This window comes from Mixophyes fleayi, chromosome 6, assembly GCF_038048845.1.
Source record: "Mixophyes fleayi isolate aMixFle1 chromosome 6, aMixFle1.hap1, whole genome shotgun sequence".
NCBI lineage: Eukaryota > Metazoa > Chordata > Amphibia > Anura > Limnodynastidae > Mixophyes > Mixophyes fleayi.
The window spans coordinates 200,452,065-200,477,493 of record NC_134407.1 but is presented as its reverse complement, the minus strand read 5'-3'; the positions used below and the strand labels follow the sequence as shown (position 1 = coordinate 200,477,493).

Below are 25,429 nucleotides of genomic sequence, written 5' to 3'. Positions count from 1 at the left end.
AAATTCAGATTATGGCATACTATAGTAACCAACACTTTAAAGAGATACACATGGATAAATGTTGCTGTCTTACTAGTACTTGACCAGACCACCTCTCCTTACCCTGAAAAATAATTTATACAGTTGGTCACTGCATTAGTCAGAGAAGTGTCAGCACTTATACAGGTGAACACAACAATCACAACTGTGCCAAGAATATAAATGGAACAGTTCACTCCCTCTTTGGTTATTTAGTGGCAGCATTCTTCATTTGCTCCTTTTGTTTCATCAGAGCCCAGAATTATCTATAAATAACATTAGAAAGAGGCGCCCGATGATGAAGTGCAAAATTATATATATATATATATATATATTAGTGCACATATTCATAAGTGGTCCTGTACCAAATCAAAAAGATTCTTTGAAGCTTATTTGGATTTCCTTGATGGGATCTCCTCCAGATGTTTTTGGGTAGGTAGACTTCTATATTCACAAAAGTAGGGATTACATTATTCCACTTCATACCACCAAAAAGGATTATACATGAAATAGTGTAATATTGTTTCAAAATGTAATTAAAAAATCCGAACAAAATACCCTCTCATGGATTAAAACGAAATAGAGTGTCACAAGCAGTAGGGTCAGAGGAGTGCCTGTACAGTCTGCTCACGTTGGTACTACCTCTTAGAAGGCGCGGAGTCTAACGGAGAAGGAGGTTTGCGTCAGAGGCTCCCACAAGGGAGTTTCCACAGCTCCTAGACCGCAGGTCGTGGTTCTCCTAGGAGGTGATGAGCAAAACTGTAATGAGAACCAAGACTATAACGAAGGATGACACGGATGAGAGGTATCCAAATAGTTGAGAGACTAAGACAGTCTCCCAGGGAAACAGTAGGGCTGATATACTGGGAGATAGGATCAGGAGAGCAGTAGACTGGTTACACAGGAGGCTGGTAGCGATGGTCAGCAGAGCGATTACTACAAGGATAGTGGAGTAGACACAGAGGCTGTGATGATCTGCGGATTGATGCGCTGGAGACTCAGAGAACAGGCAGCAGTCAGGAGCGAGGGAACAGGATGTCTGAACAGGAGGAGAGACCTGAAGATCTGGCAACTAACACAGGTAAGAGGTGTGTTTAAATAGTGAAGTCTTGCATCCGATTGGCTGGAAAGAATGAATGGTTAGATTGCCGGTTCGCGCATGCCAAGATCAGCTGACAAGATGGCGCCCCGTCAGGAGAGCCGCGGCATCCGTCCCTGAGGAGTACAACTGCCAGAAAGAAAGTGAGTAATAGTGGGGCGTTCCGTCGATCAGTGGGTCTGATGTGAGACATACAGCTTATCTGATCCAGGGTCCTGGATATTGAATTGGTGTATTCCTGTTTATTTGCCAGCTAAGGGCAACAGGTGTGGCAAAAGTCCAGCAGATGGGTCTGATCCCAGAAAAATTCCAATAGAAACCCAACGCGTTTCCCCTCTACGGACTTTTTCAAGGGGTTTGCATGTATTCTGTGTGTCTCTTGCATCTCTTTCTATTATGACCAGTGGTGATCTTTAATTGGACACATGGGGGTAAATGTATCAATATGCGATTAAATTTCAAGCGGCGCTGCATTGTAAAGGGAAGTTAACCCTTTACAATGCAGCGCCGTTTGAAATTTAATCGCGGAAGAGGCTGAACACGCGGGTGTTGAAGAACCCGCATATTGATACATTTACCCCATGATCTCTCAACATTGATTTCAAATCCACACATTAATTAATACAACCCTATTTTTAAAGTTAAACTTACAGATAAAAACAATAATTTGATGTATACAAAAATAACAATACTTTTATGTAAAAAAACGTAAACATCAAAGTGCAATATCCCTGTAAATCGAGAACTGGACTGTGTGCTGCCATATCCAACAAACATGCACTATTGAATCAATAAGGGTGAGTTTGTCATATTGGAGCAGGGTAGTATTTACTGCAGAGAAGTGAAGACACCATTTGTGCCCTCAAGTGGGTGGGGCAATACATATTTTTTTACTGGGGTGAGCATGGCTTGATGACGTGAATTGTTTGGGATATATAATCACCCTTGAAGGAGAAGAGGAGTGTATTGTGGGATCTATTTAAGACCCTTCACAATTTTTGCCTGCTAACCATCATCTCTTATTGACAATATTTGCTAGAATAAGAGATGAAGTAACAGAGCTACCTAACATTTTAAATTATCTTCTTTTCATTGCACATACACGACAATAGGTCAGCGCATGCACTGACACTGAATGGTAAGGAGGGACCTGAATACATCCCACTATGCTCTACGATGGCTCTTTCCATAGAAAACAGCTAATGTTTAATACACAGGCCCCTTGACTGTCCTGTTCTTGTGGAAGGCAATGATGTGATGTTAATGAGGACAGCTCTGCATGTGACTAGAAATTGCATGCATTGAGGAGGGGCCATCGGAGTGCCAGAAACAGAGTTATAGAGTAGAAGGAGCAAGGTCCCCCAAAAGCACAGTGTAAGGGTGTAAGGCCTTTGTGTGGTCAAATGTATGTCTGCATGATTAGAAAGGGAGGAAAATGAGGCTAAGTTGATATAAGTCTACTCAGAGAAGCCTGTTGTCTTGTGAGGGATGAGGGCAGGGCAGGATTAACCCGAGGTCTAACTGGGCTACAGCCCAGGGGCCTTGGGCATCCAGGGGGCTCTTGACAGAGCTCAGCAGCATTATTGATCGCTCCTGAGCCTGTCATTGTTGTCCTTCCGCGGCGCTCAGTAATCTCCATACTGTGGAGATCTTGTGAGACTCACGAGATCTCCGCAGCAAGGAGCTTACAGGACAACAGTGACAGGAGAAGGTAAGCGCTTGGGGTGGGGGAGGGGGGCGGCTGCGGGTGGCCAACAGGGGGCGGACTCACGGGGGGAGGCGGCAAGCGGCTAATAGCGGGGGGGCCCCATGGGGTAATAAGGGCCCCCTTAGCTCAGGGACCTCCGTTCCCTTAATCCGGCCCTGAGGGTAAACATTTTTGGCCACTAGCTAATCGGGGTTCTTGTCTTTGTATGTATAAATCTGAAGGCTACTGATGCGTTTACTCCTTAATATCAGAACCATCACAGGGGCAAACGCAGGATTTCTAGAGGGGGGTTTCCACACTACGCCACCAGTGGGCGTGACCAGCATGCATGGGGTCATGACTATAATATTAGACAGTGCTTGGCTGCTCTCCAACTCTTCCTATGCCTATAATATACATGGGCAATGCTGCGTGCACTACTGTCAGGTGCATGCAGCTCTCCCTTTTCAAGCAGAGCCGTGTGAAGTGGGGGCAGGGTCCAGCCACCTGAATTATACAGTGCCCCAGGCTTGGAGGAGGGTTTTCAGGCACTAGGAAACCCCCCTTGGTTTGGCTATGCATCACAGGGGAGAGAGTGCGATATTTTCCAGAGAAAATAAAAGGAATTAGATATAGCTGGGGGGGGGAGGCTAAAGACTGGGAAATATACTGTGGATAAGGTGGATTTCAGAATATAATTTTCAGATTTTCAGACACACTTTAAATTACTGCTAGGTTACTACATAATCAAATGACCCACTGACACAATTAAAATACAATCTCACTGTAAATTAAATTCACTTTCTTACCGTTTTAACATAGAACAGCCGTTTCGGCACACAGAACAATGAAATTAGTACTGTCCGTACAGACAAAATAAGGGGAGATATCAATAATTAAATCCAGCATACAGAAGAAAAGAAGTGGAACTGTGTAGTTGTCCATAAATACATAATGAGTACAGATACTGAGAATTGCATCAAGTGCACAAACAAGAGAAGTAATACTATATAGCTGTTATTCAATACAAAATGGGAACATATTCTGAGAATTACATTAAGCTTATAAGGGAAGATACATTTTGTTATGTAATCGTCCGTGTATATAGTATAAGGACAATGAATAAGAATTACATACAGAATCCAAGACAACATAGAGCAGTGTGAAGTTGGTATTAGACAAAAGAGAAGAGCAGATACTACTACTAAGAATTTCTTCCAGCATACTTACCAAGAGAAATGATATATGGTAGATCCTGTTCAATTGGTGCCTTCAGCAGTGGAGAGGTGTCTCCTGGGGCGGAGAGTGGTGTTGGGGGTGACCTAGTATTTCAGACACATTAGACAGCCTCCAGCCCAACCTATGGCTCTCCCCAGGTGTTGTGAAACTACAAACCCCAGCATGCTTTGCCAGTAGATAACCAGCCGATTACTGTCAGGGAATGATGGGACTTGTAGTCTCACAACACTTGGAGAGCCACAAGTTGGCCAGGCCCGATATATAAACCACTGTACAGATATCTCAAACTTACCAACTTTGAAAGTTGGCTTCAGGGAGCCTGCCGGGGGAAGTGGGCGTGATGGGGGGCAGGGATCCAAAATTTGCGTCATTTTGGACCCGTCCCGTGACATAATGATGCAAACGTGTCATTTTACAGCAGGGGGTGGGGCCAAACGCTGCAATTCCCGGTGAATTGCGGCGTTTTGGACCTAATTGTGGGCAGAACCAGGAGATTGCCACACACTCCCGGGAGTCCGGGAGACTCTCGCGAAATGCGGGAGTTTCTCGGACATTCCGGGAGAGTTGGCAAGTATGAGATATCTTGAATATTGTTGTAAAAAAACAATTATAGCCAAACAAACTTTAACATTGCTTAATGTCCTAAAATATTATTTGTTCCCCTGCTGCCTTTTTATTTTAATATGCACAGTTGGAATACTTTATTTCTAATTATATAATTTTAGCTAGAAAACCAAAGTGGCGCCCCCTGCAGCTTTTCCTTGATTGAATTTGTCAACAAATAACAGAGTGGTAGCTTTTGCAAACCAAAATGAATAGGCATTTAAATAATGTTTAAAGGTTACTAAAATGCAATGATCTTTGGTGTCTTTCCCTTTAATCTTTTAAAATGATCCACCAGTTAATGTAATAAAAAAAAATTAATGTGTCAGAATGAATGAATGTATAAGCGGATGGCTGCAAACACCCCCCCAACACTGACTTTGAGTAGAGATGTGGCATTTGGGAAGGAATTGGGGACAAGCAGTAGCCAGCAGGACTGGCCCTTAGCTTCGCCTCCATCACGTCATTAGAAAGGCTTGTTATCGAGGCCGTCTCCTGGAGCTGTGCAGTGAAACATACTCACATCTGAGCCCTTCCGCTCGAGACAGATCTCTATCCTCGGTACCGACTCTCTCTGACATTACAGGGTTTCTTTCCTCCAGAAGTCTATTACTACAAAAAAAAAACTCTGCTCTGAATTCACATTATGTACAACGATTCCCTGAAGTTAACACTTTTTAGTTGCAGTCACGTCCTAGTTTTACACAAAATTATACCAGACAGCTCAAGGTGTGAAAATGTTATAAGCAGAAATCTACTTTAAAATGCATTCAGATCTCACTTCTGTAGCTGTGCCCCAAGATTCTGTCAAAGGCTACTGAAATGCAATGTCACTATATCTGTCATTAGCAATGAAAGGTAAGCAGACGTAGGCAACACTATAGGCCATTATGGAAATTAACACAGAGGTATGTAGATGTTGGTTTGACAGATGTCACCTCCTGTAGAATAGTAGCAGTTATCTCTATTTCACTTCTAGGGCTAGATTTACTAAACTGTGGGTTTAAAAAGTAGAGATGTTGCCTAATAACAACCAATCAGATTCCAGCTGTCATTTTGTAAAGTGCACTAAATAAATGACAGCTAGAATCTGATTGGTTGCTTTAGACAACATCTCCACTTTTTCAAACCCGCAGTTTAGTAAATCTAGCCCTTAGTCTTCAAGGGTATGACCAAGAAGTCTATTTACCATTGGTGGCTAGCGGTCTGTAAAGCGACTTCTAGCAGCAATACAAAATGTATTGTGGCACTGGACTCCATTAAAAAGCTTGTTGTTGCTTGTTCAATGGAGTTGGATCGTAGTTCCCATAGCTAAAAAGAAGTCAAAGTAATATAAATCTTTGATTTCTCCTGGTCATACTAGGGTGAAAACAGACATTTTTGGCTTATCACAGCTTCATAAATAGACCCCCATATTACTTATATGAGGCCTTGGAAAAATGTGGGTCTACAAAGGTCAATGACTCAGTTTGACTTCATATTGATGTACATACAATGTACAGTCATGGCCAAAAGTCTGGAGAATGACACAAATATTATGTAGCATTTTTATGATGGTAATTTGCATATACTCCAGAATATCATGAAGAGTGATCAGATGAATTGCAATTAATTTCAAAGTCCCTCTTTGCCATGACAATGGACTTTATCCCAAAAACAACATTTCCACTGTATTTCAGCCCTACCACAAAAGGACCAGCTGACATCAGGTCAGTGATTCTCTTGTTAACACAGGTGAGTGTTGACGAGGACAAGGCTGGAGATCACTCTGTCATGCTGATTGAGTTAGAATAACAGACTGGAAGCTTTAAAAGGAGCGTGATGCTTGAAATCATTGTTCTTCCTCTGTTAATCATGGTTATCTGCAAGGAAACATGTGCATTCATCATTGCTTTGCACAAAAAGGGCTTCACAGGCAAGGATATTGCTGCTAGTAAGATTGAACCTAACTCAAACATTTATCGGATCATCAAGAACTTCAAGGAGAGTTCAATAGCTGTGAAAAAGGCTTCAGGGCACCCAATAACGTCCAGCAAGCACCAGGACTATCTTCTAAACTTGATTCAGCTGTGGGATCGGGGCACCACCAGTGCAGAACTTGCTCAAGAATGGCAGCAGGCAGGTGGGAGTGCATCTGCACGCACAGTGAGGCGAAGACTTTTGGAGGATGGCCTAGTGTCAAGAAAGCCAGCAAAGAAGCCACTTCTCTCCAGAAAAAACATCAGGGACAGACTGATATTCTGCAAAAGGTACAGGGATTGGACTGCTGAGGACTGTGGTAAAGTTATTTTCTCTGATGAATCCCCTTTCAAATTGTTTGGGACACCTGGAAAAACACTTGTCCAGAGAAGGAAAAGTGAGCGCTACCATCAGACCTGTGTCATGCCAACAGTAAAGCATCCTGAGACCATTCATGTGTGGGGTTGCTTCTCAGCCAAGGGAGTGGGCTCACTCACAATTTTGCCTAAGAACACAGCCATGAATAAAGAATGGTACCAAAACATCCTCCAAGAGCAACTTCTCCAAACCATCCAAGAACAGTTTGGTGATGAACAATGCCTTTTCCAGCATGATAGAGCACCTCGCCATAAGGCAAATGTGATAAATAAGTGACTCGGGGATCAAAACATCAAACTTTTGGGTCTATGGCCAGGAAACTCCCCAAACCTTAATCCGATTGAGAACTTGTGGTCATTCTTCAAGAGGCGGGTGGACAAACAAAAACCCACAAATTCTGACAAACTCCAAGCATTGATTAGGCAAGAATGGGCGGCCATCAGTTATTATGCGGCCCAGAAGTTGATTGACAGCATGCCAGGGCGAATTGCAGAGGTCTTCAAAAAGAAGGGTCAGAACTGCAAATATTGACTCTTTGCATAAACTTAATGTAATTGTCAATAAAAGCCTTTGACACTTATGAAATGCTTGTAATGTTACTTCAGTATACCATAGCAACATCTGACAAAAAGGTCTAAAAACACTGAAGCAGCAAACTTTGTGAAAACCAATATTTGTGTCATTCTCAAAACTTTTGGCCATGACTGTACAGCGTTAGTAGTTAGTGCATTGATGGATTGTGGTGGGTTATATGATTTTTTTTTAGTGAGGGGAGGTAGGGAGTAGATTGGAGGGGTGAATGGTCTTTCACAACTTGCCATGGGGCCAGTCATCTCTACTTACCATACACTACTTATCCAAACTATAAGACATATTAGATAATATTGCATATATATGGGTATATATGCAAATATATGGGTATAATTATATATATATATATATATATATATATATATATATATATATATATGGGTTTTACAGATTTGTCTTAGGGTTCCTCTTAACGTCAGTAAGCTACTACCGACCACTCCGTCTGGTATTTCTTGGCCACCAGGCACTTGTTGCCTGTGCCAACTGTACATTATCGTGGTGCCCTCAGTCATAGGACAGTACTTGCTGCCACCACAGGCTCCTTCATCAGCACCTGGAACCACTTACATCTGGCTGGTGTGTGTAGCTGCTGCAGCACCTCTATACTGGGGGTTCATCTTGACACTTTACATTGGATCAGAACTGCAAGCTAGCATGCAGAAAGTTGACTCAGGGTTCAACACAGGGCGGGGATTGAATTAGACTGGTGATCACTGGATTCCACAGGTTCTCAGCATATAAGAAGCATCTTGCAGGATCTTTAGTGTTTATTGCTCAATATAAGCTCCTAAAAGAGTGGTTATTAATCACTGAAAAATAGTGATGACAGACAGGTGGGATATAAATGGAATACACCAAAAGATGCTCTTTATATAAAGCCAAAAGCCATTTCCACCCCTAACAAAATTCAAATGAGCACTTGGAATACTGAATTAATGCTAGTGATACAGGACCTGGATTTGCATTTAAGTGTGGCCAGTCTTTTGTTAGATGTGCTCAACTGTACGCATTAGCAGCATTAAATGCCACTGTATTTGACTGCATTTGTGCTTTTAAGAAAGGAGAGTGTTCAGTGCATAGAGGGCGACATCTGATTGGCTGTGAACAGCTGAGTCACATGTCATCTGTGTCAGTAGGGATTTAACGCCACTAAACAGATTGGAAATACTATTCACAGAGACCATCTTGAGTATTAAGGGCTGTTTTAAGGTTATAAGCACACCTTGGGTCAAACTTAAAAAAAGAAAGGTGGCAATCTGGGAAAACAGTTCAGAAATGAGAGGAGGGCATTTATTTATTTTTGTGTTATTTTATTTAGACCCTCTCTATACAAGATTGTGATACCCATCCAAAAATAATCCCCAAAAAAAAAAATCTGTACCACCAGGTGAGGTGGGATGTCTTTTCCAAATATTTAAAAAACATCTTCCATTAATCAGGATTCTAGGTCTGAAAGAGCTAGACCTCTCCATCTAGAGAGTTTAGAACTAGGAAGAACAATCAATAGAACAGACAGCTTAGGAGATAAAATATCATCAAACTTTTTACAAAAGACATCATATATCTCTCTATATGGTTCAGGTACTTTTGTCAAAATGAATAATAACATGAACAGGTAAGTGAAGACATGGCTGTTGACGATTAATACTCCATTGGACATTGTCCCCCGTATTCCATTCAATAACTGGGCATGAATATACAAGGAAGGGTACCCCAAAACCACCAGAATAGGGAGGGTTATATATGAGTTAAAAGTGAACTCCCTCACTAGGAGCATCCTATAAAGTATTATGAGATCAGGGAAGGGGCTATAATGTAAACCACAAATTCTTACACGAGTCTAGGGGGACAGACGGTATGTTTAAACTATGAGCAACAGAAAAATCCTTAAAATTTCCTGCAGGCCCCCTCTAATCAGCAGCCCAGCAACGTAATTCAGCACTGTACTCCTCTACTGATCTGCAGCCTTGTCGAAGAGAACAAATATTTGTCAGTCCTCATTACATATGTCCCAGATCCTCAAAAAGACATCCACTAATGGCTCTATCCCAAATGTCCATGACTGGCACCCCCCTTGTAGTAGGGAGATCACCATACTGGCTCCTTGTTCTATAGAACCCGACGATCTTAACTTAAAATTGAATTTTCAACATTCATGAACATTCCAGGACAATTCGCGGTCTCCAGAAAAGCAGTCATGTATATTAGCTTTGGGATTGGGCTGCTTGCTACTCGAGTGCATAATTCCTGCACCATCTGGGTGATCACCAGGACGGACCTGATTGGCAAGAACATGTACAGGATTTATCTCCATATTTTCTTTTATGCCAGTTATGTGATTCCGATCTTTATCTTTAGCAGCCCCTGTAGAGCGCTTAGGTTAATAGAATACAGGTGTTTATCCACAGGCTCCATGTAGTCACATGAAGGAGATGGAGAAAAGTCCAGGATCAGCAACAAATTAGAGTACTAAAACCCAGGAAGAAGGAAAGTATTTAAACTTACTCTAAGGACTATATATATGGAGAAGGACTGAGGCAGGTTCGGGGGATGTATCGAGGAAGGAGGACAAAGCCAGGAATAGCCAGAGGCAAAGCTAGAGACAATGGGATCGGCAAGGGGAGGTCAATACTAAGATGAGGGCAGGCGGCAAAGCTATCCTTGGTAAATCCAGACAAAAGCCTAGCAGCTAGAGAAGCTACGATGGTTGAATCCAGGCAAAGCAGTGTCAACAAACAAGCCAGGTCAGGAAACACAGAATTGCAAAAATCACATCAGAATCACTGCACTTACAACAGACAGTGAATACCTGAACTATCCTCAGGAAATAAAATTAGGCTTCCAATCAGACAGTTCCTAGGTGATCATGCAAGAACAAGCCCCTGAAACACATGCAGCATAAACTGCTCAGGAGCTTCCATGGTAGCTGAGCAGCCGGGAGCATAAAGAGAATGGGGAAAGGCGCAGCATGCTTGTTGCTGGGTCCTGAGTGGCTGCCACAGTAATAGTGTGGTATCCACGGTCAGCTGGGAGCTTATTAAGCTAGCTCCCTGTTATTTGACTATTCACGTTGGCATTCTAGAGCTTCAAAATGAAACTCTGCTCTGAGCATATCCAAAATGTTGGACAGTTTCTGGAAATTAGGCAGCACCGTGGCACAGTGGCTAGCATTGCTGCCTCACGTCACTGGAATCATAAGCTTGAGCTCCAGCATGGTCTTACATGTGTGGAGTTTGTATGTTCTCCCTGTGTTTGCGTGGGTTTACCTCTGGGTGCTCTGGCTCTCTCGCACACAGTCCAAAAAAATGTTAGGGAATTTAGATTGTAAGCTCCTGTGGGGCAGGGACTGATGCGAGTGATACTGTAAACTAGCAGCTGAGTACCCCCAAGTTGGCTGCCTCACTCTCTGCAACAATGTAAAGTGCTCTGAGTCCTATCGGGAGAAAGAATTATTATTGCAGTATGCAACAATATGAGATAATGCATGGTCAGGCCACAGAGTAATTGTGCTGTTCAATCCCCTCAGCCAGAAAGGATGGGGTTTTGAGCAAGGTAACAGCTGAGCAGATATTATTGAAAGACAAATAGGACTACAAGTGTGGATTTGGGGGAAGCTAGATCACGCCATCTCTTGCAGAAATAAGGTTCACTCAGGTGCATTCTTGCAACGCTGAGTTTAGAAGAGGTTGACATCCCAATGGACTTTAATATTTAACAGTGGGGGCAAATCAAAAGGTGAAAACAAAATAACAGACTGAAATAAAGACAGAGTTATTCAGTAGACAGAACATGCAAAAGGCATTTATTTATAGCAATGCTCTGGTTTTTACCATTGTTTCTTTCACAATATTTATTTGAATTGTTATTTATTACTTGTTACATTTTTAAAATGAATTATAAATTTGTTTTAAAAAAATCTGCACTGCGCCATTCTTCAAGATACTTTGACCAGCGGTTGTCAGTCAGGGTAATTTTAATAAGGGTTTTACCCTGCAATCACCTTTAGATGCCCTAATAATGGAACCTGGAAAGTAAAAGCCTCATAAGAATTTTTTTTTTAATTCTCGATGTAATAGGGAAAATATGGGACCTCTAGTGTCATGTAATAATACCTCACAATAGATGATAATGGAACAGATTGCCTAACAGGAGTTTCCCTTTAGGGTGATGGTGTTATATGATATATAGATTTTATAGTGACAAAGAGGGGTATTTGCCACACCACTCCTGTATAGGGAGAGGTCATACTTTACTGTTCCGGGAATTCTGGTAGAGTAGTCAAGTATGGGATAGGTCAGTCCCAAAGAGTTTGCAGGTACAGGCTGAAGTCGGGGTTTAGTTCTCACTCATACTTTCATACAGAACGCAGACACACAGGTGTACCATATGAGTGTAATTAGCTTTGTTATTTTCATATTTGTGATTTTTTGATTTGTTGTGGGCGATGCCAGATAGTTGCCCGGTGACTAGGCAGGTGGACTGTGTCTCGCTAGAGCAAGGGTCGCCTGGTGTCATCCTGAAAAAGTGTGCTGTTTTTGTGATGTGAACAATAAAAGCATCTTATAAAATATGTGAGCAATGTTAATCATTGCAAAATGTATGAAATTAATTGCCAATATATTTGTAATATTTATGTACAATATACTATAGTACCCGCTCACAGACATAAGATAACTGACTTGTCTGTTGTCAGCAACTTTTGAACACAAGCAGGGTGACATCACAAGAGCTGTTTATGATGTCATTAAGTCACATGATCAGACACAGCTCAGCATACCTGCCTGTTATGGGCCCGATCCATCACGGCACATATCTGTATTTAGAGTGCACTGTACGCAAAATCAATCTGCGCATACCCAGAACTGGGAGATACGTCCGTGATTGCAGCCCTGTCTGCCTTATTATATCTACTGCTATATTTTTATATATATAAACTTTTAAAATAAAAAACTTTTATGTATTAAATTACTTATTTTTAATGCCAGTGATATGTAACTAGAATTATCATCATAATGATTGGATACAGAGCTAGATTGTGGGACAGGGGAAAGGGGATGGCCACAAAAATCTCACAAGTTTAATAACGACTTAGGGCTCGAGTCCTGAATCCAAACCTACCCTATGATTTAACATTACACCTAACATTACCTCAAATCACTTCTAACTGTAAACCTAAGCAATAAATCTATCTCAAGACCTAAGAAAGCTCCAATCTACTTCCCCAAGCTCTAAACCAGGCCTGTCCAACCTGCGGCCCTCCAGATGTTGTGTCAACTACAAGTCCCAGCATGCCCTTCCAGCTATCAACAGGTTGTCTACTGGCAAAGCATGCTGGGGCTTGTAGTTTCACAACATCTGGAGGGCCGCAGATTGGACAGGCCTGTTCTAGACCATCTAATGTTTTAATCCCTAGGTTCCATTCTCATCTAAATACTAGAGATGCTCACTGACCTCAGTGAACTAGTTTTGGTTTTGGATCTGGATTAGCTTCGTGTTTTGGTTTTGGCAAAATCGCCCTCGTGTGTTTTGGTTTTGGTTTCAGATTTTTTTAGAAAAAATCCTAAAATATGCTAAAATCACATAATGTTGCTCTTTTTTTGTTCCTACATTAGTATTAACCTCAATAACACTAATTTCAAGTAATTTGCAGTCAATTTTGACCACCTCACAGGTCACAATATTATTTTCATACACTTTCGGACAAATACTGCAGCGACCTGGCTGGATGGTAAGCGACAGAGCAATGACACAAACACACTGCAGTTCCTAGCACATCTAGGACACATTGGCACACAGCAGTGGCAGAAAAGATAAATGGGGGTACGACCTCCCTCCCACCCACCGTTATGTTGGATCTTAAAAAGGAATTCAAAACTTGCGAGATCTGACAATGCCACAATGACGTTTTGCCTCGTTTTCAATTCCGAGGGCGCACGACAGTACCGAGCCGGCGCGGTACTCGGATCCCCTAAGTTCTTGTCTTCAGGAACCGAGTCTGAGCATCTCTAGTAAATACCTGTATGCCTTTATAGTTGTTGGAAATAACCTACACAGGCTTGTTGAAGTGTACCCCACATCTGCACGCAGAGGAGGCAGCCATTAGGAACTAATGACATTGCTGGGACATGGGGCACCAAGTGGGCCATATGCAATGTCGGCAGCAGAAATGGGCTCGAGTTCACTCCAAGGCAGAGCTGTAATGTGCAAAGAAGCCACCAGGGGGCGAGCATCTCTCCATCTCCACAGCCAACATTTGGTATTATCATATAGTGAGTTAGATCCTCTTTCCTATATGACAGAACATACAATACATACAGAACAAGGCACTACGTAAAGCATCCCTTATCTGAAACATGTCAGATGCTCTTTAATGCCATGTATAATGGATGCCAGCAGTATTTATTTACAAACCAGTAAAAAAGAAAATATTACTGCATGTCAGAATCTTACACATGCTATTTTTTTTTAAGAGTTCCCTGACCAACCGTCCAGATTTCAATTAAAGTCCCTGAAAGAAATTGCTGTAGGGGTTAGACTGGATTACTAGAGACTAGTTAAATCTCTGATGAGCATGAGTAACTAGCAAAGCACAAACACTAATACACGTCATCTATGCTATTCTGCCAGCGGTAATGGTAGGCAGCAGCAGCTGGTTTAAATAGTGTAATATGGTATTAATCTGCTTGTCTGTTCCTCATATATATATAACTGGAGAAGGCAGCAGGGAGCAGAGACAATAGAGGTGTCAGGAGGATACCCCTAGGCATTATGGGAAGGCAATTTATACAGACAATTGTGTTGTCATGGAGCAAATGTAGAGTGCTGGAAAGGACCTAAGGGATTAAGGGGCACATTGTATTGAAGCAACATCTCACTCGTCCTGTGATGTCTGTCAGTGGAGATTCACATAATCTCCTAGGAAAAGAAAAGTCTTATTTTGAGATACTTGTCAGTGCTATACCTCCTACTGTTTTAAATGATACAGAGGGACATAAGTGATTTGTAATTACAAGTCACACATAAAAATATATGAAACAAGTCTGCCATAACATATACTGCTGCTAAGAGAGCAATTTAAATGAGATTAATCTACTTCATACTTTTGGATTCAGACTAATAAAAAAAATGTATATAGGTGTATATATATATATCTATGTGAGGCTATACAGTATATGTGTCACAGGGCCTGATTAACCAATAGGCAGCCTAGGGGCAAGGATTTGGGGGGGCTTGCACAAAATTTTTGGGGGTGCAAAATTGTGACAGGGAGAGGTATAATTTGAAATTTGTTTTAAAATATAAGAGAATAGGAAGCATGGAAGAAAAAAATAATGAAAAAAGATTCTGCCCGAACAACAGACTGAATCTGGACACCAATTTGCACATTATACTTAAAAGGAGCCTTCAATCGGTGTCCTGTGTAGTATGCACTAAAAATTCAGGAAAGTCATGCTTAGGATCTGGTTGTCCAAACTTAGACATAGATAAAAACTACTGAATCCAAAACGGAGTCTTGGAATTGTTGCATCTACCTTATTGATCAATCCCAGTAAATGATTTGAAATGTGTTGAATAATTATACAAGTATGGCAGCTTGTAGTAAGTTTTTTTTTTTTATAAAACAGCTGTTCTGGCATCCAGGGATAGCAGCGGGGGGCAGTTAAGTATTGCTCAGACGACGGGCAAAATTTCTTTGTTAATTTGCAGTGATAACTGATTGCAATAAAGCATCAGCCTTATTGCAGCATCAAGGCTCTAATGATAAATATGGCCCATAGTTCTTAGAATTACATAACAGCGTAGACATGTGGTTATCATACCTCCCAACTCTCCCGATTTCAGCGGGACAGTCCCGATTTTAGAATGTTGGGGGCACGGAGGTATGTCATGGGCTGCCTTGCACCTTACAGCTTTAGGCAGCCCTCTGGGGGTGTGATCACACCCCCTGCCCCTCTGCCAGGGACAAACAGCTTGGGAGATACGGGTTATATACAGCCCACTTCTCAGCCTACTGATGTATGTTGATACATATACAACGCAACCATTTCTCGGGCTTAAGGCTGCACATTAAGGAATACTGTGCGGCAGTCCAGTAATATTCCCATCACTGAACTACAATACGGAGACGGCAGATTTAGCCGTCAGTCTGAAGCTGAGAGAAAACTAGCCCAGCGTAATCTACAGCGGCTTTATCTCACAATAGACGCCAACAACTCCCCGGGTCTAATGTACAGATGTCACCTGACACAATGCACAGATCAACAAGCCAAACATCTTTACAATCTTGGCCCACAAATAGATTTTTCCACAACACAAAGGTGCAATATACAGAACAGGTCGTGTTTTTGCCATTTTTTAAACTACGTTTAGTATGAAGACGTGTCTGGCAGATAGTAATGTCGCTGACGCTTTTATTATGTGCGATAATGATCTGCTTATTGCATGGTGACAGACATTCTGTAAATACTGCACAGAGCTTAGTCCATACTTGCCTACTTCATCTCTGGGAGATCTCGGAGCGGAGGACGGCTGATATTTACAGTGGGGGGGCATAAAGCAGTGAATCGCCTCATTTGGTCAAGCCCTTTACTAAACTGCGGGTTTCAAGAAGTGGAGATGTTGCCTATAGCAACCAATCAGGTTCTAGCTTTCATTTTGTAGAATGCACTAAATAAATGATAGCAACCAATCAGGTTCTAGCTTTCATCTTGTACACTGCACTGAATAAATGATAGCTGGCATATGATTGGTTGCTATAGGCAACAACTCCACTTTTGCAAACCCGCCATTTAGTAAATATACCCCTTAGTCTCTGCTTACTAGAATAACAGTTTGCAGTGAGTTCGGATGCTCTGCGTAGCTACAGGTAGGTGTAACACGGCCTACTTCAACTAATCTAACACACGGAAAAGAAGAAAAGTGTAAAACAATAGAGTCTCATCCAGATGAACATTTTTTCAAAAAAAGCACTCAAAAAACCATGCAGACTTCTATGTACTATTTAGTCGTGAGGTACTGAGATCCGTTGGTAAGCCCCAAACTTCATAAAACCATACACGTACACAAGATATTATGCTGTGGCCCATGGTATCTACTGCTGCTCGTCACGTTCCGTTTTGGAGCAATTATTTAGAACTAGCAATTGAAAAAAATGAATTGATAGCATCTAACTTGCTCAATTTAAAGATGCAATCCCATACTAACTTTTTTTTTTTTTTTATACAAGTTTACCTTTGTCACATGAAGTTGAATTATTTTTCCAGTTTTTCCCATAACCCTGTTGTCCATTTGCAAAATGGATCCGTGTGGCAAAAATTGGTTTCTGCTTGTTCCCAAGAGAGTCCTGATCTCTGAGTGAGAGACGATCAGTCATTCATCTTCTTGGTGGTCACGTGAGAGGAAGGGGGTGTGCCTGCTGAGAAGAGGGGTGTTCCAAAGCATCTATGCTCACTAAATCACAAGTCATTGGACAGTGGTTTCCATGGTAATTGCATAACAATGAGCAAACTGAATCACAGCTCAAAGGAAAATTCAACACAGTGATGAGTCCTTCACAATTAATCCAAGTGATTTAGATTAAAGGAACACACCTCATTTTTACATGGGATTGCAGCTTTAAAGCACCACACAAGGTAAAATACAAATTGCTTTTCTGAAAGAGCCACTAATATCCTTTAGTTTAGGCCTGTCCAACCTGCGGCCCTCCAAGTGTTGTGAAACTATAAGCCCCAGCATGCTTTGCCAGTAGACATCCTGTTGATAGCTGAAAGGGCATGCTGGGACTTGTAGTTTCACAACATCTGGAGGGCCGCAGATTGGACAGGCCTGCTTTAGATAATGCTGTGATTGTGGGGGAAATCCTTATTACTGTGCACTCCAGGCTTTGTGTTGTATATAATTTAACTGAAAGACAATGTTCTCCCCTTGGATACAGTAGCACTTCTCTTGTGCAGCAGTGATGCTGGTGATAGTACTCAGCAGATTGACAGGCCCTTTCCATTTATCAACATTTCAGTTCCCCATAATGTGAGAGGAGACGCTGAGCTCGGAGACGACAAGTATAACACATTTAGTACCCAATGAAATATTAAGTTCAACTAAAGCAGCCTCTTCTGGGAGCAGAGCGAAGACTCACAGATTACAGAGAACAAACACAATTCAGTCTGAGATGGAAGAATAGTGGGCGTTATAAAGTAACAAGCTGTGTTCTACCAGTGTATTGCTTTCAACTAACATATATATTATCATATTTTCAAATATAATTTTAAAGTAACTGGCTTATGTCACTTAAGAACACGTAAGAGCATAGCAGGTATAATGTCTGCTAATGGGAAAAAATAAAAGGTGATAGTGCTGGAACTGTCAATCACTATGTAGGATGCACAGATCAGTGGGCGCATCACTAGCTGTCTTGCCTTGGCAGAGAGCGAGGAGGGTGTGCGCAGTGCAGGGAGGTTGCGTGGCATACCTGGAGGAGGAGGGTGTGCACTGTGCAGGGAGGTCACGTGGTATACCTGGAGGAGGAGGGTGTGCGCAGTGCAGGGAGGTTGCGTGGCATACCTGGAGGAGGAGGGTGTGCACTGTGCAGGGAGGTCGCGTGGCATACCTGGAGGAGGAGAGTTTGCACTGTGTAGGGAGGTCGCGTGGCATACCCGGAGGAGGAAGGTGTGCACTGTGCAGGGAGGTCACTTAGCATACCTGGAGGAGGAAGGTGTGCACTGTACAAGGAGGTTGCATGGCATACCCGGAGGAGGAAGGTGTGCACAGTGCAGGGAGGTCGTGTGGCATACCCGGAGGAGGAGGGTGTGCACTGTGCAGTTAGGTCACGTGGCATACCCGGAGGAGGAGGGTGTGCACTGTGCAGTTAGGTCACGTGGCATACCCGAAGGAGGAAGGTGTGCACAGTGCAGGGAGGTCGCGTGGCATACCCGGAGGAGGAAGGTGTGCACTGTACAAGGAGGTTGAGTGGCATACCTGGAGGAGGAAGGTGTGCACTGTGCAGGGAGGTCGCGTGGCATACCTGGAGGAGGAAGGTGTGCACTGTGCAGGGAGGTCGCGTGGCATACCCGGAGGAGGAAGGTGTGCACTGTACAAGGAGGTTGAGTGGCATACCCGGAAGAGGAAGGTGTGCACTGTACAAGGAGGTTGCGTGGCATACCCGGAGGAGGAAGGTGTGCACAGTGCAGGGAGGTCGCGTGGCATACCCGGAGGAGGAAGGTGTTCACAGTGCAGGGAGGTCGTGTGGTATACCCGGAGGAGGAGGGTGTGCACTGTGCAGTTAGGTCACGTGGCATACCCGAAGGAGGAAGGTGTGCACAGTGCAGGGAGGTCGCGTGGCATACCCGGAGGAGGAAGGTGTGCACTGTACAAGGAGGTTGAGTGGCATACCCGGAAGAGGAAGGTGTGCACAGTGCAGGGAGGTCGCGTGGCATACCCGGAGGAAGGTGTGCACTGTGCAGGGAGGTCGCGTGGCATACCTGGAGGAGGAAGGTGTGCACTGTACAAGGAGGTTGCGTGGCATACCCGGAGGAGGAAGGTGTGCACTGTGCAGGGAGGTCGCGTGGCATACCCGGAGGAGGAAGGTGTTTACAGTGCAGGGAGGTCGTGTGGCATACTTGGAGGAGGAAGGTGTGCACAGTGCAGGAAGGTCACGTGGCATACCCGGAGGAGGAGGGTGTGCACTGTGCAGTTAGGTCACGTGGCATGCCTGGAGGAGGAGGGTGTGCACTGTGCAGGGAGGTTGCGTGGCATACCCGGAGGAGGAAGGTGTGCACAGTGCAGGAAGGTCACGTGGCATGCCTGGAGGAGGAGGGTGTGCACTGTGCAGGGAGGTTGCATGGCATACCCGGAGGAGGAAGGTGTGCACAGTGCAGGGAGGTCACGTGGCATGCCTGGAGGAGGAAGGTGTGCACAGTACAGGGAGGTCACGTGGCATACCCGGAGGAGGAAGGTGTGCACAGTGCAGTTAGGTCACGTGGCATACCTGGAGGAGGAGGTTGTGCACTGTGCAGGGAGGTTGCGTGGCATACCCGGAGGAGGAAGGTGTGCACAGTGCAGGGAGGTCACATGGCATACCCGGAGGAGGAGGGTGTGCACAGTGCAGGGAGGTCACGTGGCATACCCGGAGGAGGAAGGTGTGCACAGTGCAGGAAGGTCACGTGGCATGCCTGGAGGAGGAGGGTGTGCACTGTGCAGGGAGGTTGCATGGCATACCCGGAGGAGGAAGGTGTGCACAGTGCAGGGAGGTCACGTGGCATGCCTGGAGGAGGAAGGTGTGCACAGTGCAGGGAGGTCACGTGGCATACCCGGAGGAGGAAGGTGTGCACAGTGCAGTTAGGTCACGTGGCATACCCGGAGGAGGAGGTTGTGCACTGTGCAGGGAGGTTGCGTGGCATACCCGGAGGAGGAAGGTGTGCACAGTGCAGGGAGGTCACATGGCATACCCGGAGGAGGAGGGTGTGCACAGTGCAGGGAGGTCACGTGGCATACCCGGAGGAGGAAGGTGTGCACAGTGCAGTTAGATCACGTGGCATACCCGGAGGAGGAGGGTGTGCACTGTGCTCTCCCTCCTTCCTCTATGCGGCCCCCTTGAAGGCTGGTCTTCCAATCCTGCCGCTCTGCAGGTACTTCATGTCGTCCATCACTGCATTAAGGGCTCACACTTTATTTTTATTTAAATGTAACATTAATATTATCTCTGAAACTCGAAGAGTAAGTGGAGGTGTCACATCATCTATGGATGCAGAGGGAAGGGTCCAAGTCTAGTCCTAATTACCAAGTTTATTGATCATAGCGTGAAAAATATATATATATATATATTGATGGCATATAAAAGGATTAGAGTTAAACGAAGAGGGAAACAGAGGCTTTATTTTTTATGACTTTTCGGTGATCACAAAAGAAAACCGTTCTTAACAGTATATAGGTATGTTGGTGATTATAATAAGAGGTTTGCTTTACTGTAGCCAGCCACAGAAATATGAATACCTCTCAGCTACCTAAACAGGTCACCTTCCCAAGGGTCTCCTGCCTCCTCACTCATCACACCATATATATATATATTCTAATTTTGGAGGGTATTAAAATATTTTCAGGATTGTTGAAAAATAATTTGGGTTATAATTGATATACGTTATGCACAACGGTTTTTCCTTCACTTTATATGAATGTAAGGGAACAGTTACCATATATGTTATGTCTGGTGCACTCTTAAACCCAGGAGCTCGCCAAGAATTCTTTTTGGAAAAGAATAATAGAAAGATACTTAATTGTTTTATTCTTTGCTTTCTATATGAAGCAGAGAATAAGATTGAAGGCGACCAGCCGCCTCCTGCATCACGTGACCTCCTCTGCCCACTGATGGGAGGGTATGCAGCGCATCCAATCAGGCAGTGTATCCTGCACCATGTGCTCTCCCTCCGTCCTCTGCGGGCTCTGGACCAAAGATATATTTTTACTACAGGATACTATGTTAGCTAGGGAGTGGGGACATGTAGGGAAGTTTGAGTTTCATGCAGGGGAGTTTTGTAGTACATGTGGGATCCGAGGGCATTTGGGAGGCATTTTATGGCAAGTGGGGGTCTGAGTGCTTGTGGGGGCAGTTTGTGACAAGTGGGGGTCTGAGTGCTTGTGGGGTCAGTTTGTGACAAGTGGGGGTCTGAGTGGCACGCAGTGGAATTTAGGGGCAAGTGAGGGGCATGTGGGGGGATGTTGAGGTAGTTTTGGGGCTGTGTTTTTATATTGAAAAAGTGGAGATGTTGCCTATAGCAACCAATCAGATTCTAGTTATCATTTATTTAGTACATTCTACAAAATGACAGCTAGAATTTGATTGGTTGCTATAGGCAACATGTCCACCTTTTCAAACCTGCAGTTTAGTAAATATACCCCTAAGAGTATTGTGTGGCCCTTTTGAAAACTGGAGGGCCACACATCTTGAGCACTTGCAGTATGTCGTCACTGATATAAGGCTTTTTGAACAACACATAAAGCAATGTATTTAGATAAATTTGCAGGAGGACATGTACAAAACAATTCAAGTTTTCTGCAGGTAAAATATCCCTCTAGCCCTGAAATATACAGACCCTAACCCTTAATTGCAGAGTATCAGCTGGAGAAAATGGGCATGAAGACAGACGATTACAGACATTTATCAAGCTGGGCACCAGGGAACAGTTTACAATTTAAACTAATTAGAAAGTGCTATTTAATACATTGTGAGATAGCAGCGTGTGCAGGACGAGGTGCTAGACACACTGGAAACATACATTGGAATAGCACTCTACACATAGCTCATATTTGTATATAGTAATGGCATATAAATACTGGTAATGACAAGTTTATACTGTATATAATATGGGGCACTACAGTCCCTATCACATATTGTTATTATAATTCACATTTACTGAATTGAATTATAATGTTCTTTGTTGCATATAACGACTCCTCTTCATTAACGGTTATAAAGCACAGGAATAAAAAAGAATGCTAAAAATCGTATTTAACATTCTCAAAAAGAATACGTTTTTGTGGGGTTGATATTGAAAAATAAGGACATTACCAAGGACATACTGTATTTTTAAACCCTTGGTATGATTCTGTAAAATTAGGGCCGGTTGGCAGCTATACACTTGCAGGAGACAACACAAATTCCTTTATTGTTTTAAGAGATGAACGAGTAAGTAGCACTAAACGAGATGACAACAATAAAGTCTCTACTGACGCTATTTGTGCCCTAGGTCTACGATTCGCACAGCAATGAGAGACAACGAAATGGGGGAGTCTCTGTGGATTCGGCGGGCATACAAATATGGCTGCCAGTCACATACACAAACTCTCAGCTGTCAGCAGGTTATGTACTGGCAGAATGTGGAGAAGGAGGGGGAGGGTTTTACAGTGCAGACAGAGCTAAGACGTGTATTCCAAAGTCTTTCTGCTCACTACATCATGTGTCATGTGACTGTGGTTTCCATGGTAGTTGGGTGGCACTGTGCAAAACTATAAATCATTAATAGCATCCCAAAGAAATAAACCAAGGAAAATTATAATTGCAAAGTTTCTGCTCATAGCCAGTCACAGAGATTTATGTTAAGAAAAACACACCTCATTATTTTAAGTGCAGAGGTGATGTATGACAGAAGTAAATCATATATATAAAACACTGTGTGTAGTTTTAACAAAAAGTGTTTTTAGTTTAGTAACTATATTACTTTAGATACATTCTGCAATTATTCCTGAGATTAGTCTTCTTATAAATCAGTGCCTTGAGTAACAGTGACCATCGGTCACCTTATCACTGTCCACACATATCAGCATTTCCATGCGTCCTCTTATTATCACAGACTGCGATGGATCCAGCCAGAATGACAACATCTCAGCCATGTTTTATTCTCTTTCTTTAGGTCTATACAAAGGAAACTGCTTCAGAATTAATCACTTTCCAGAAGACAACGACTACGACCACGACAGCTCGGAATACCTTTTACGTGAGTTGAATTCTCTTGTTTTATAGTTTTCTGTTTGAAGGGTTGACCTTGTTTTAGCGAACTCCGGAGATGGATATACATTGTCCTACTGCGCGGGATTGGTTTACAGCGAATGCCAAACACAGAAACCTCATCATCAAACCGACTACTACAGCTGGGTCTGTATGTGTTAAAAAAAAAAAAAAAAATGCTGTGTTCAGTCCTATGAACACACTCTTGTTTATACGTTACAGGTCTCATATGGATTTGTTTATCAGTAATATGCTGGGCATTGCATGGCAGTGTTGTGTGTCAAATATATACTAAACTCTGCCTATTTACCAGGCAGAGATATCTAACACTGAACAGAAGAGAATGCCACAATAACTTGATATGGTCACTGATTTAGTAAATAGGTCACTTTTAAGAAACCTTTGAAGAAAAGTGGACATCTCTCTTTACTAAATAGATCCCAGGTACCCGCTGGCATTGTATATGTGCAAATAGTAAAAATGTGAGTTTGACATTTGGATATGTTGATATGAGAAACAAGGAGCTCTACTGTCAGATTCATTTAAGTGCGCTGTGTTACTCATACTTACCAACTCTCCCGGAATGTCCGAGAGACTCCCGAATTCTGGGTGGGTCTTCCCACGTTACCTTAAACGTCCACGTCCTTTTTGCTACTCATAGGGGACTTACAAACCCCCTCTAAGTTGTATCTTGGGTGCATTTCTGTTCTAGTCAATGTCAGACATAAAACAGACAGAGGGGCAGTGCCGGGGGACTGTTCCGCTGCACAGGTACTAAACAGGAATTGCTATTTACACATAGCACAATGTTTATAAGGTTGGTAGGAGCAGTGACCAGTTCTTGTAACACCCCCTCACCTCCCCTCGATATATTATTTGAAAGATGATTGATCAACTTTCTACATCAACTTCTCTCCACAGTTTTTTCAGGAGAGTAACCTGAGCAGAAGCTCAACTAAAATGCGTGGGCACTATAGGAAAAGGACGTCTTCCACTGCAGAACAATCGGCAGTGCCACCACTGTGTGTCTAGCGCCAACTAGGCAGCATGTCTAGTGGACTGACATCATTTTCATGTTACTGAACCACCCATATCATGCCCTTCATCAGTCCTCCATATCGTTATACCCCCAGGATGATTATCCCAAAATATCATGTTCCCCCAGCAATCTCCTTTATCACCAGAGCTCCCATCAATCCACTATATCATCATGTCCCCCATCAACTTCCTTTTTCATCATAGCCCCCATCAATCCATTATATCACCATGTTCTCCATTAATCCCTGATATTGTCATGTCCCCATCAATCCACTATATCATCATGTCCCCCATCAACTTCCTTTGTCACCATATCCCCATTAATCCCCCATATCACCATGTTCCCCGTTAATCCCCAATATCACTATAGTCCCCCCATCAATCCATTATATCACCATGTTCCCCGTTAATCCCCGATATCATGTCCCCATCAAACCACTATATCATCTTGCTCACTGGTAATCTCCAATATCGTCATATAAACCATCCTTCCCTTCACTCCCGTAACCTCAGTTACCTTAATCATCATCATCAACATGTATTTATATAGCGCCGGCAGATTCCTTATCACTTTAATGCCCCCTCTGATTGCCGGAAGTGCAGTGCAGGTCTCTGACCCTTCCTCCACCCACAGCAGATTAAGAGTTTCTGGAGTGTCCAGTGGAGAGGAGACAATAAAAAGTCAGTCTGAATGGTTACAGGTTCCCTTTCAATTAATTTGTAACTGTTGACTGGATTGGTCAGACAAACTGGTCTATATATTATAGGGCGACAAGCCCTATCTCTGGCAAAAAGATTCATCGGGTCTTTTAAACAAGGATCTCAAGATGGTTATAACAGAAGAAAATCAATTAAAAATGCTTTATTCTTAGATGGATAATATTTTTTGTATATTTTTATATACATTATATATATTTTTATCTATTTTTAACTATTTTTTTGTGTTCACTAAGCGGAGAGGAAAGCCCAAGTCTGTCTAGTTGGGTCTTGCATGCGCATCTCTCTTGATAATTGTCCAGCGTAGCGGAAAGTTCACTTTTCTAGCCCTGGGCCAGTATCACCACGGCAGCTGCCTCGGCGAGATTTTATTGATAAAATATGGCAATATAAATATTATAATAAATAGATCCATAAGCATCAAAACAATACGGTTAAACAGCGTAACGTATTGTAATGCTTCAATACATTGGTGTGGACTAAACTACTGTTTGATCATACTCAAGTAACGGGCGCTGACGCTTGGAAAACAAAGACACGGATTCATGTTATGTCACCTAAATGGGATAATGACACTTTTTTAGTAAACATTCTCATCTTTAAT

General features: G+C 43.0%; 1 protein-coding gene across 1 annotated transcript in view; it reads left to right on the top strand.

Moving 5' to 3' along the window:
* CACNG4 (calcium voltage-gated channel auxiliary subunit gamma 4) overlaps positions 1-25,429 on the top strand; it is a 47,530-nt gene that overhangs the window by 8,355 nt on the left and 13,746 nt on the right. The window contains exon 2 of the mRNA XM_075215409.1: positions 22,976-23,059. Within this exon, the coding sequence (XP_075071510.1) occupies positions 22,976-23,059 (84 nt within the window). The remainder of the gene's footprint in view (positions 1-22,975; positions 23,060-25,429) is intronic.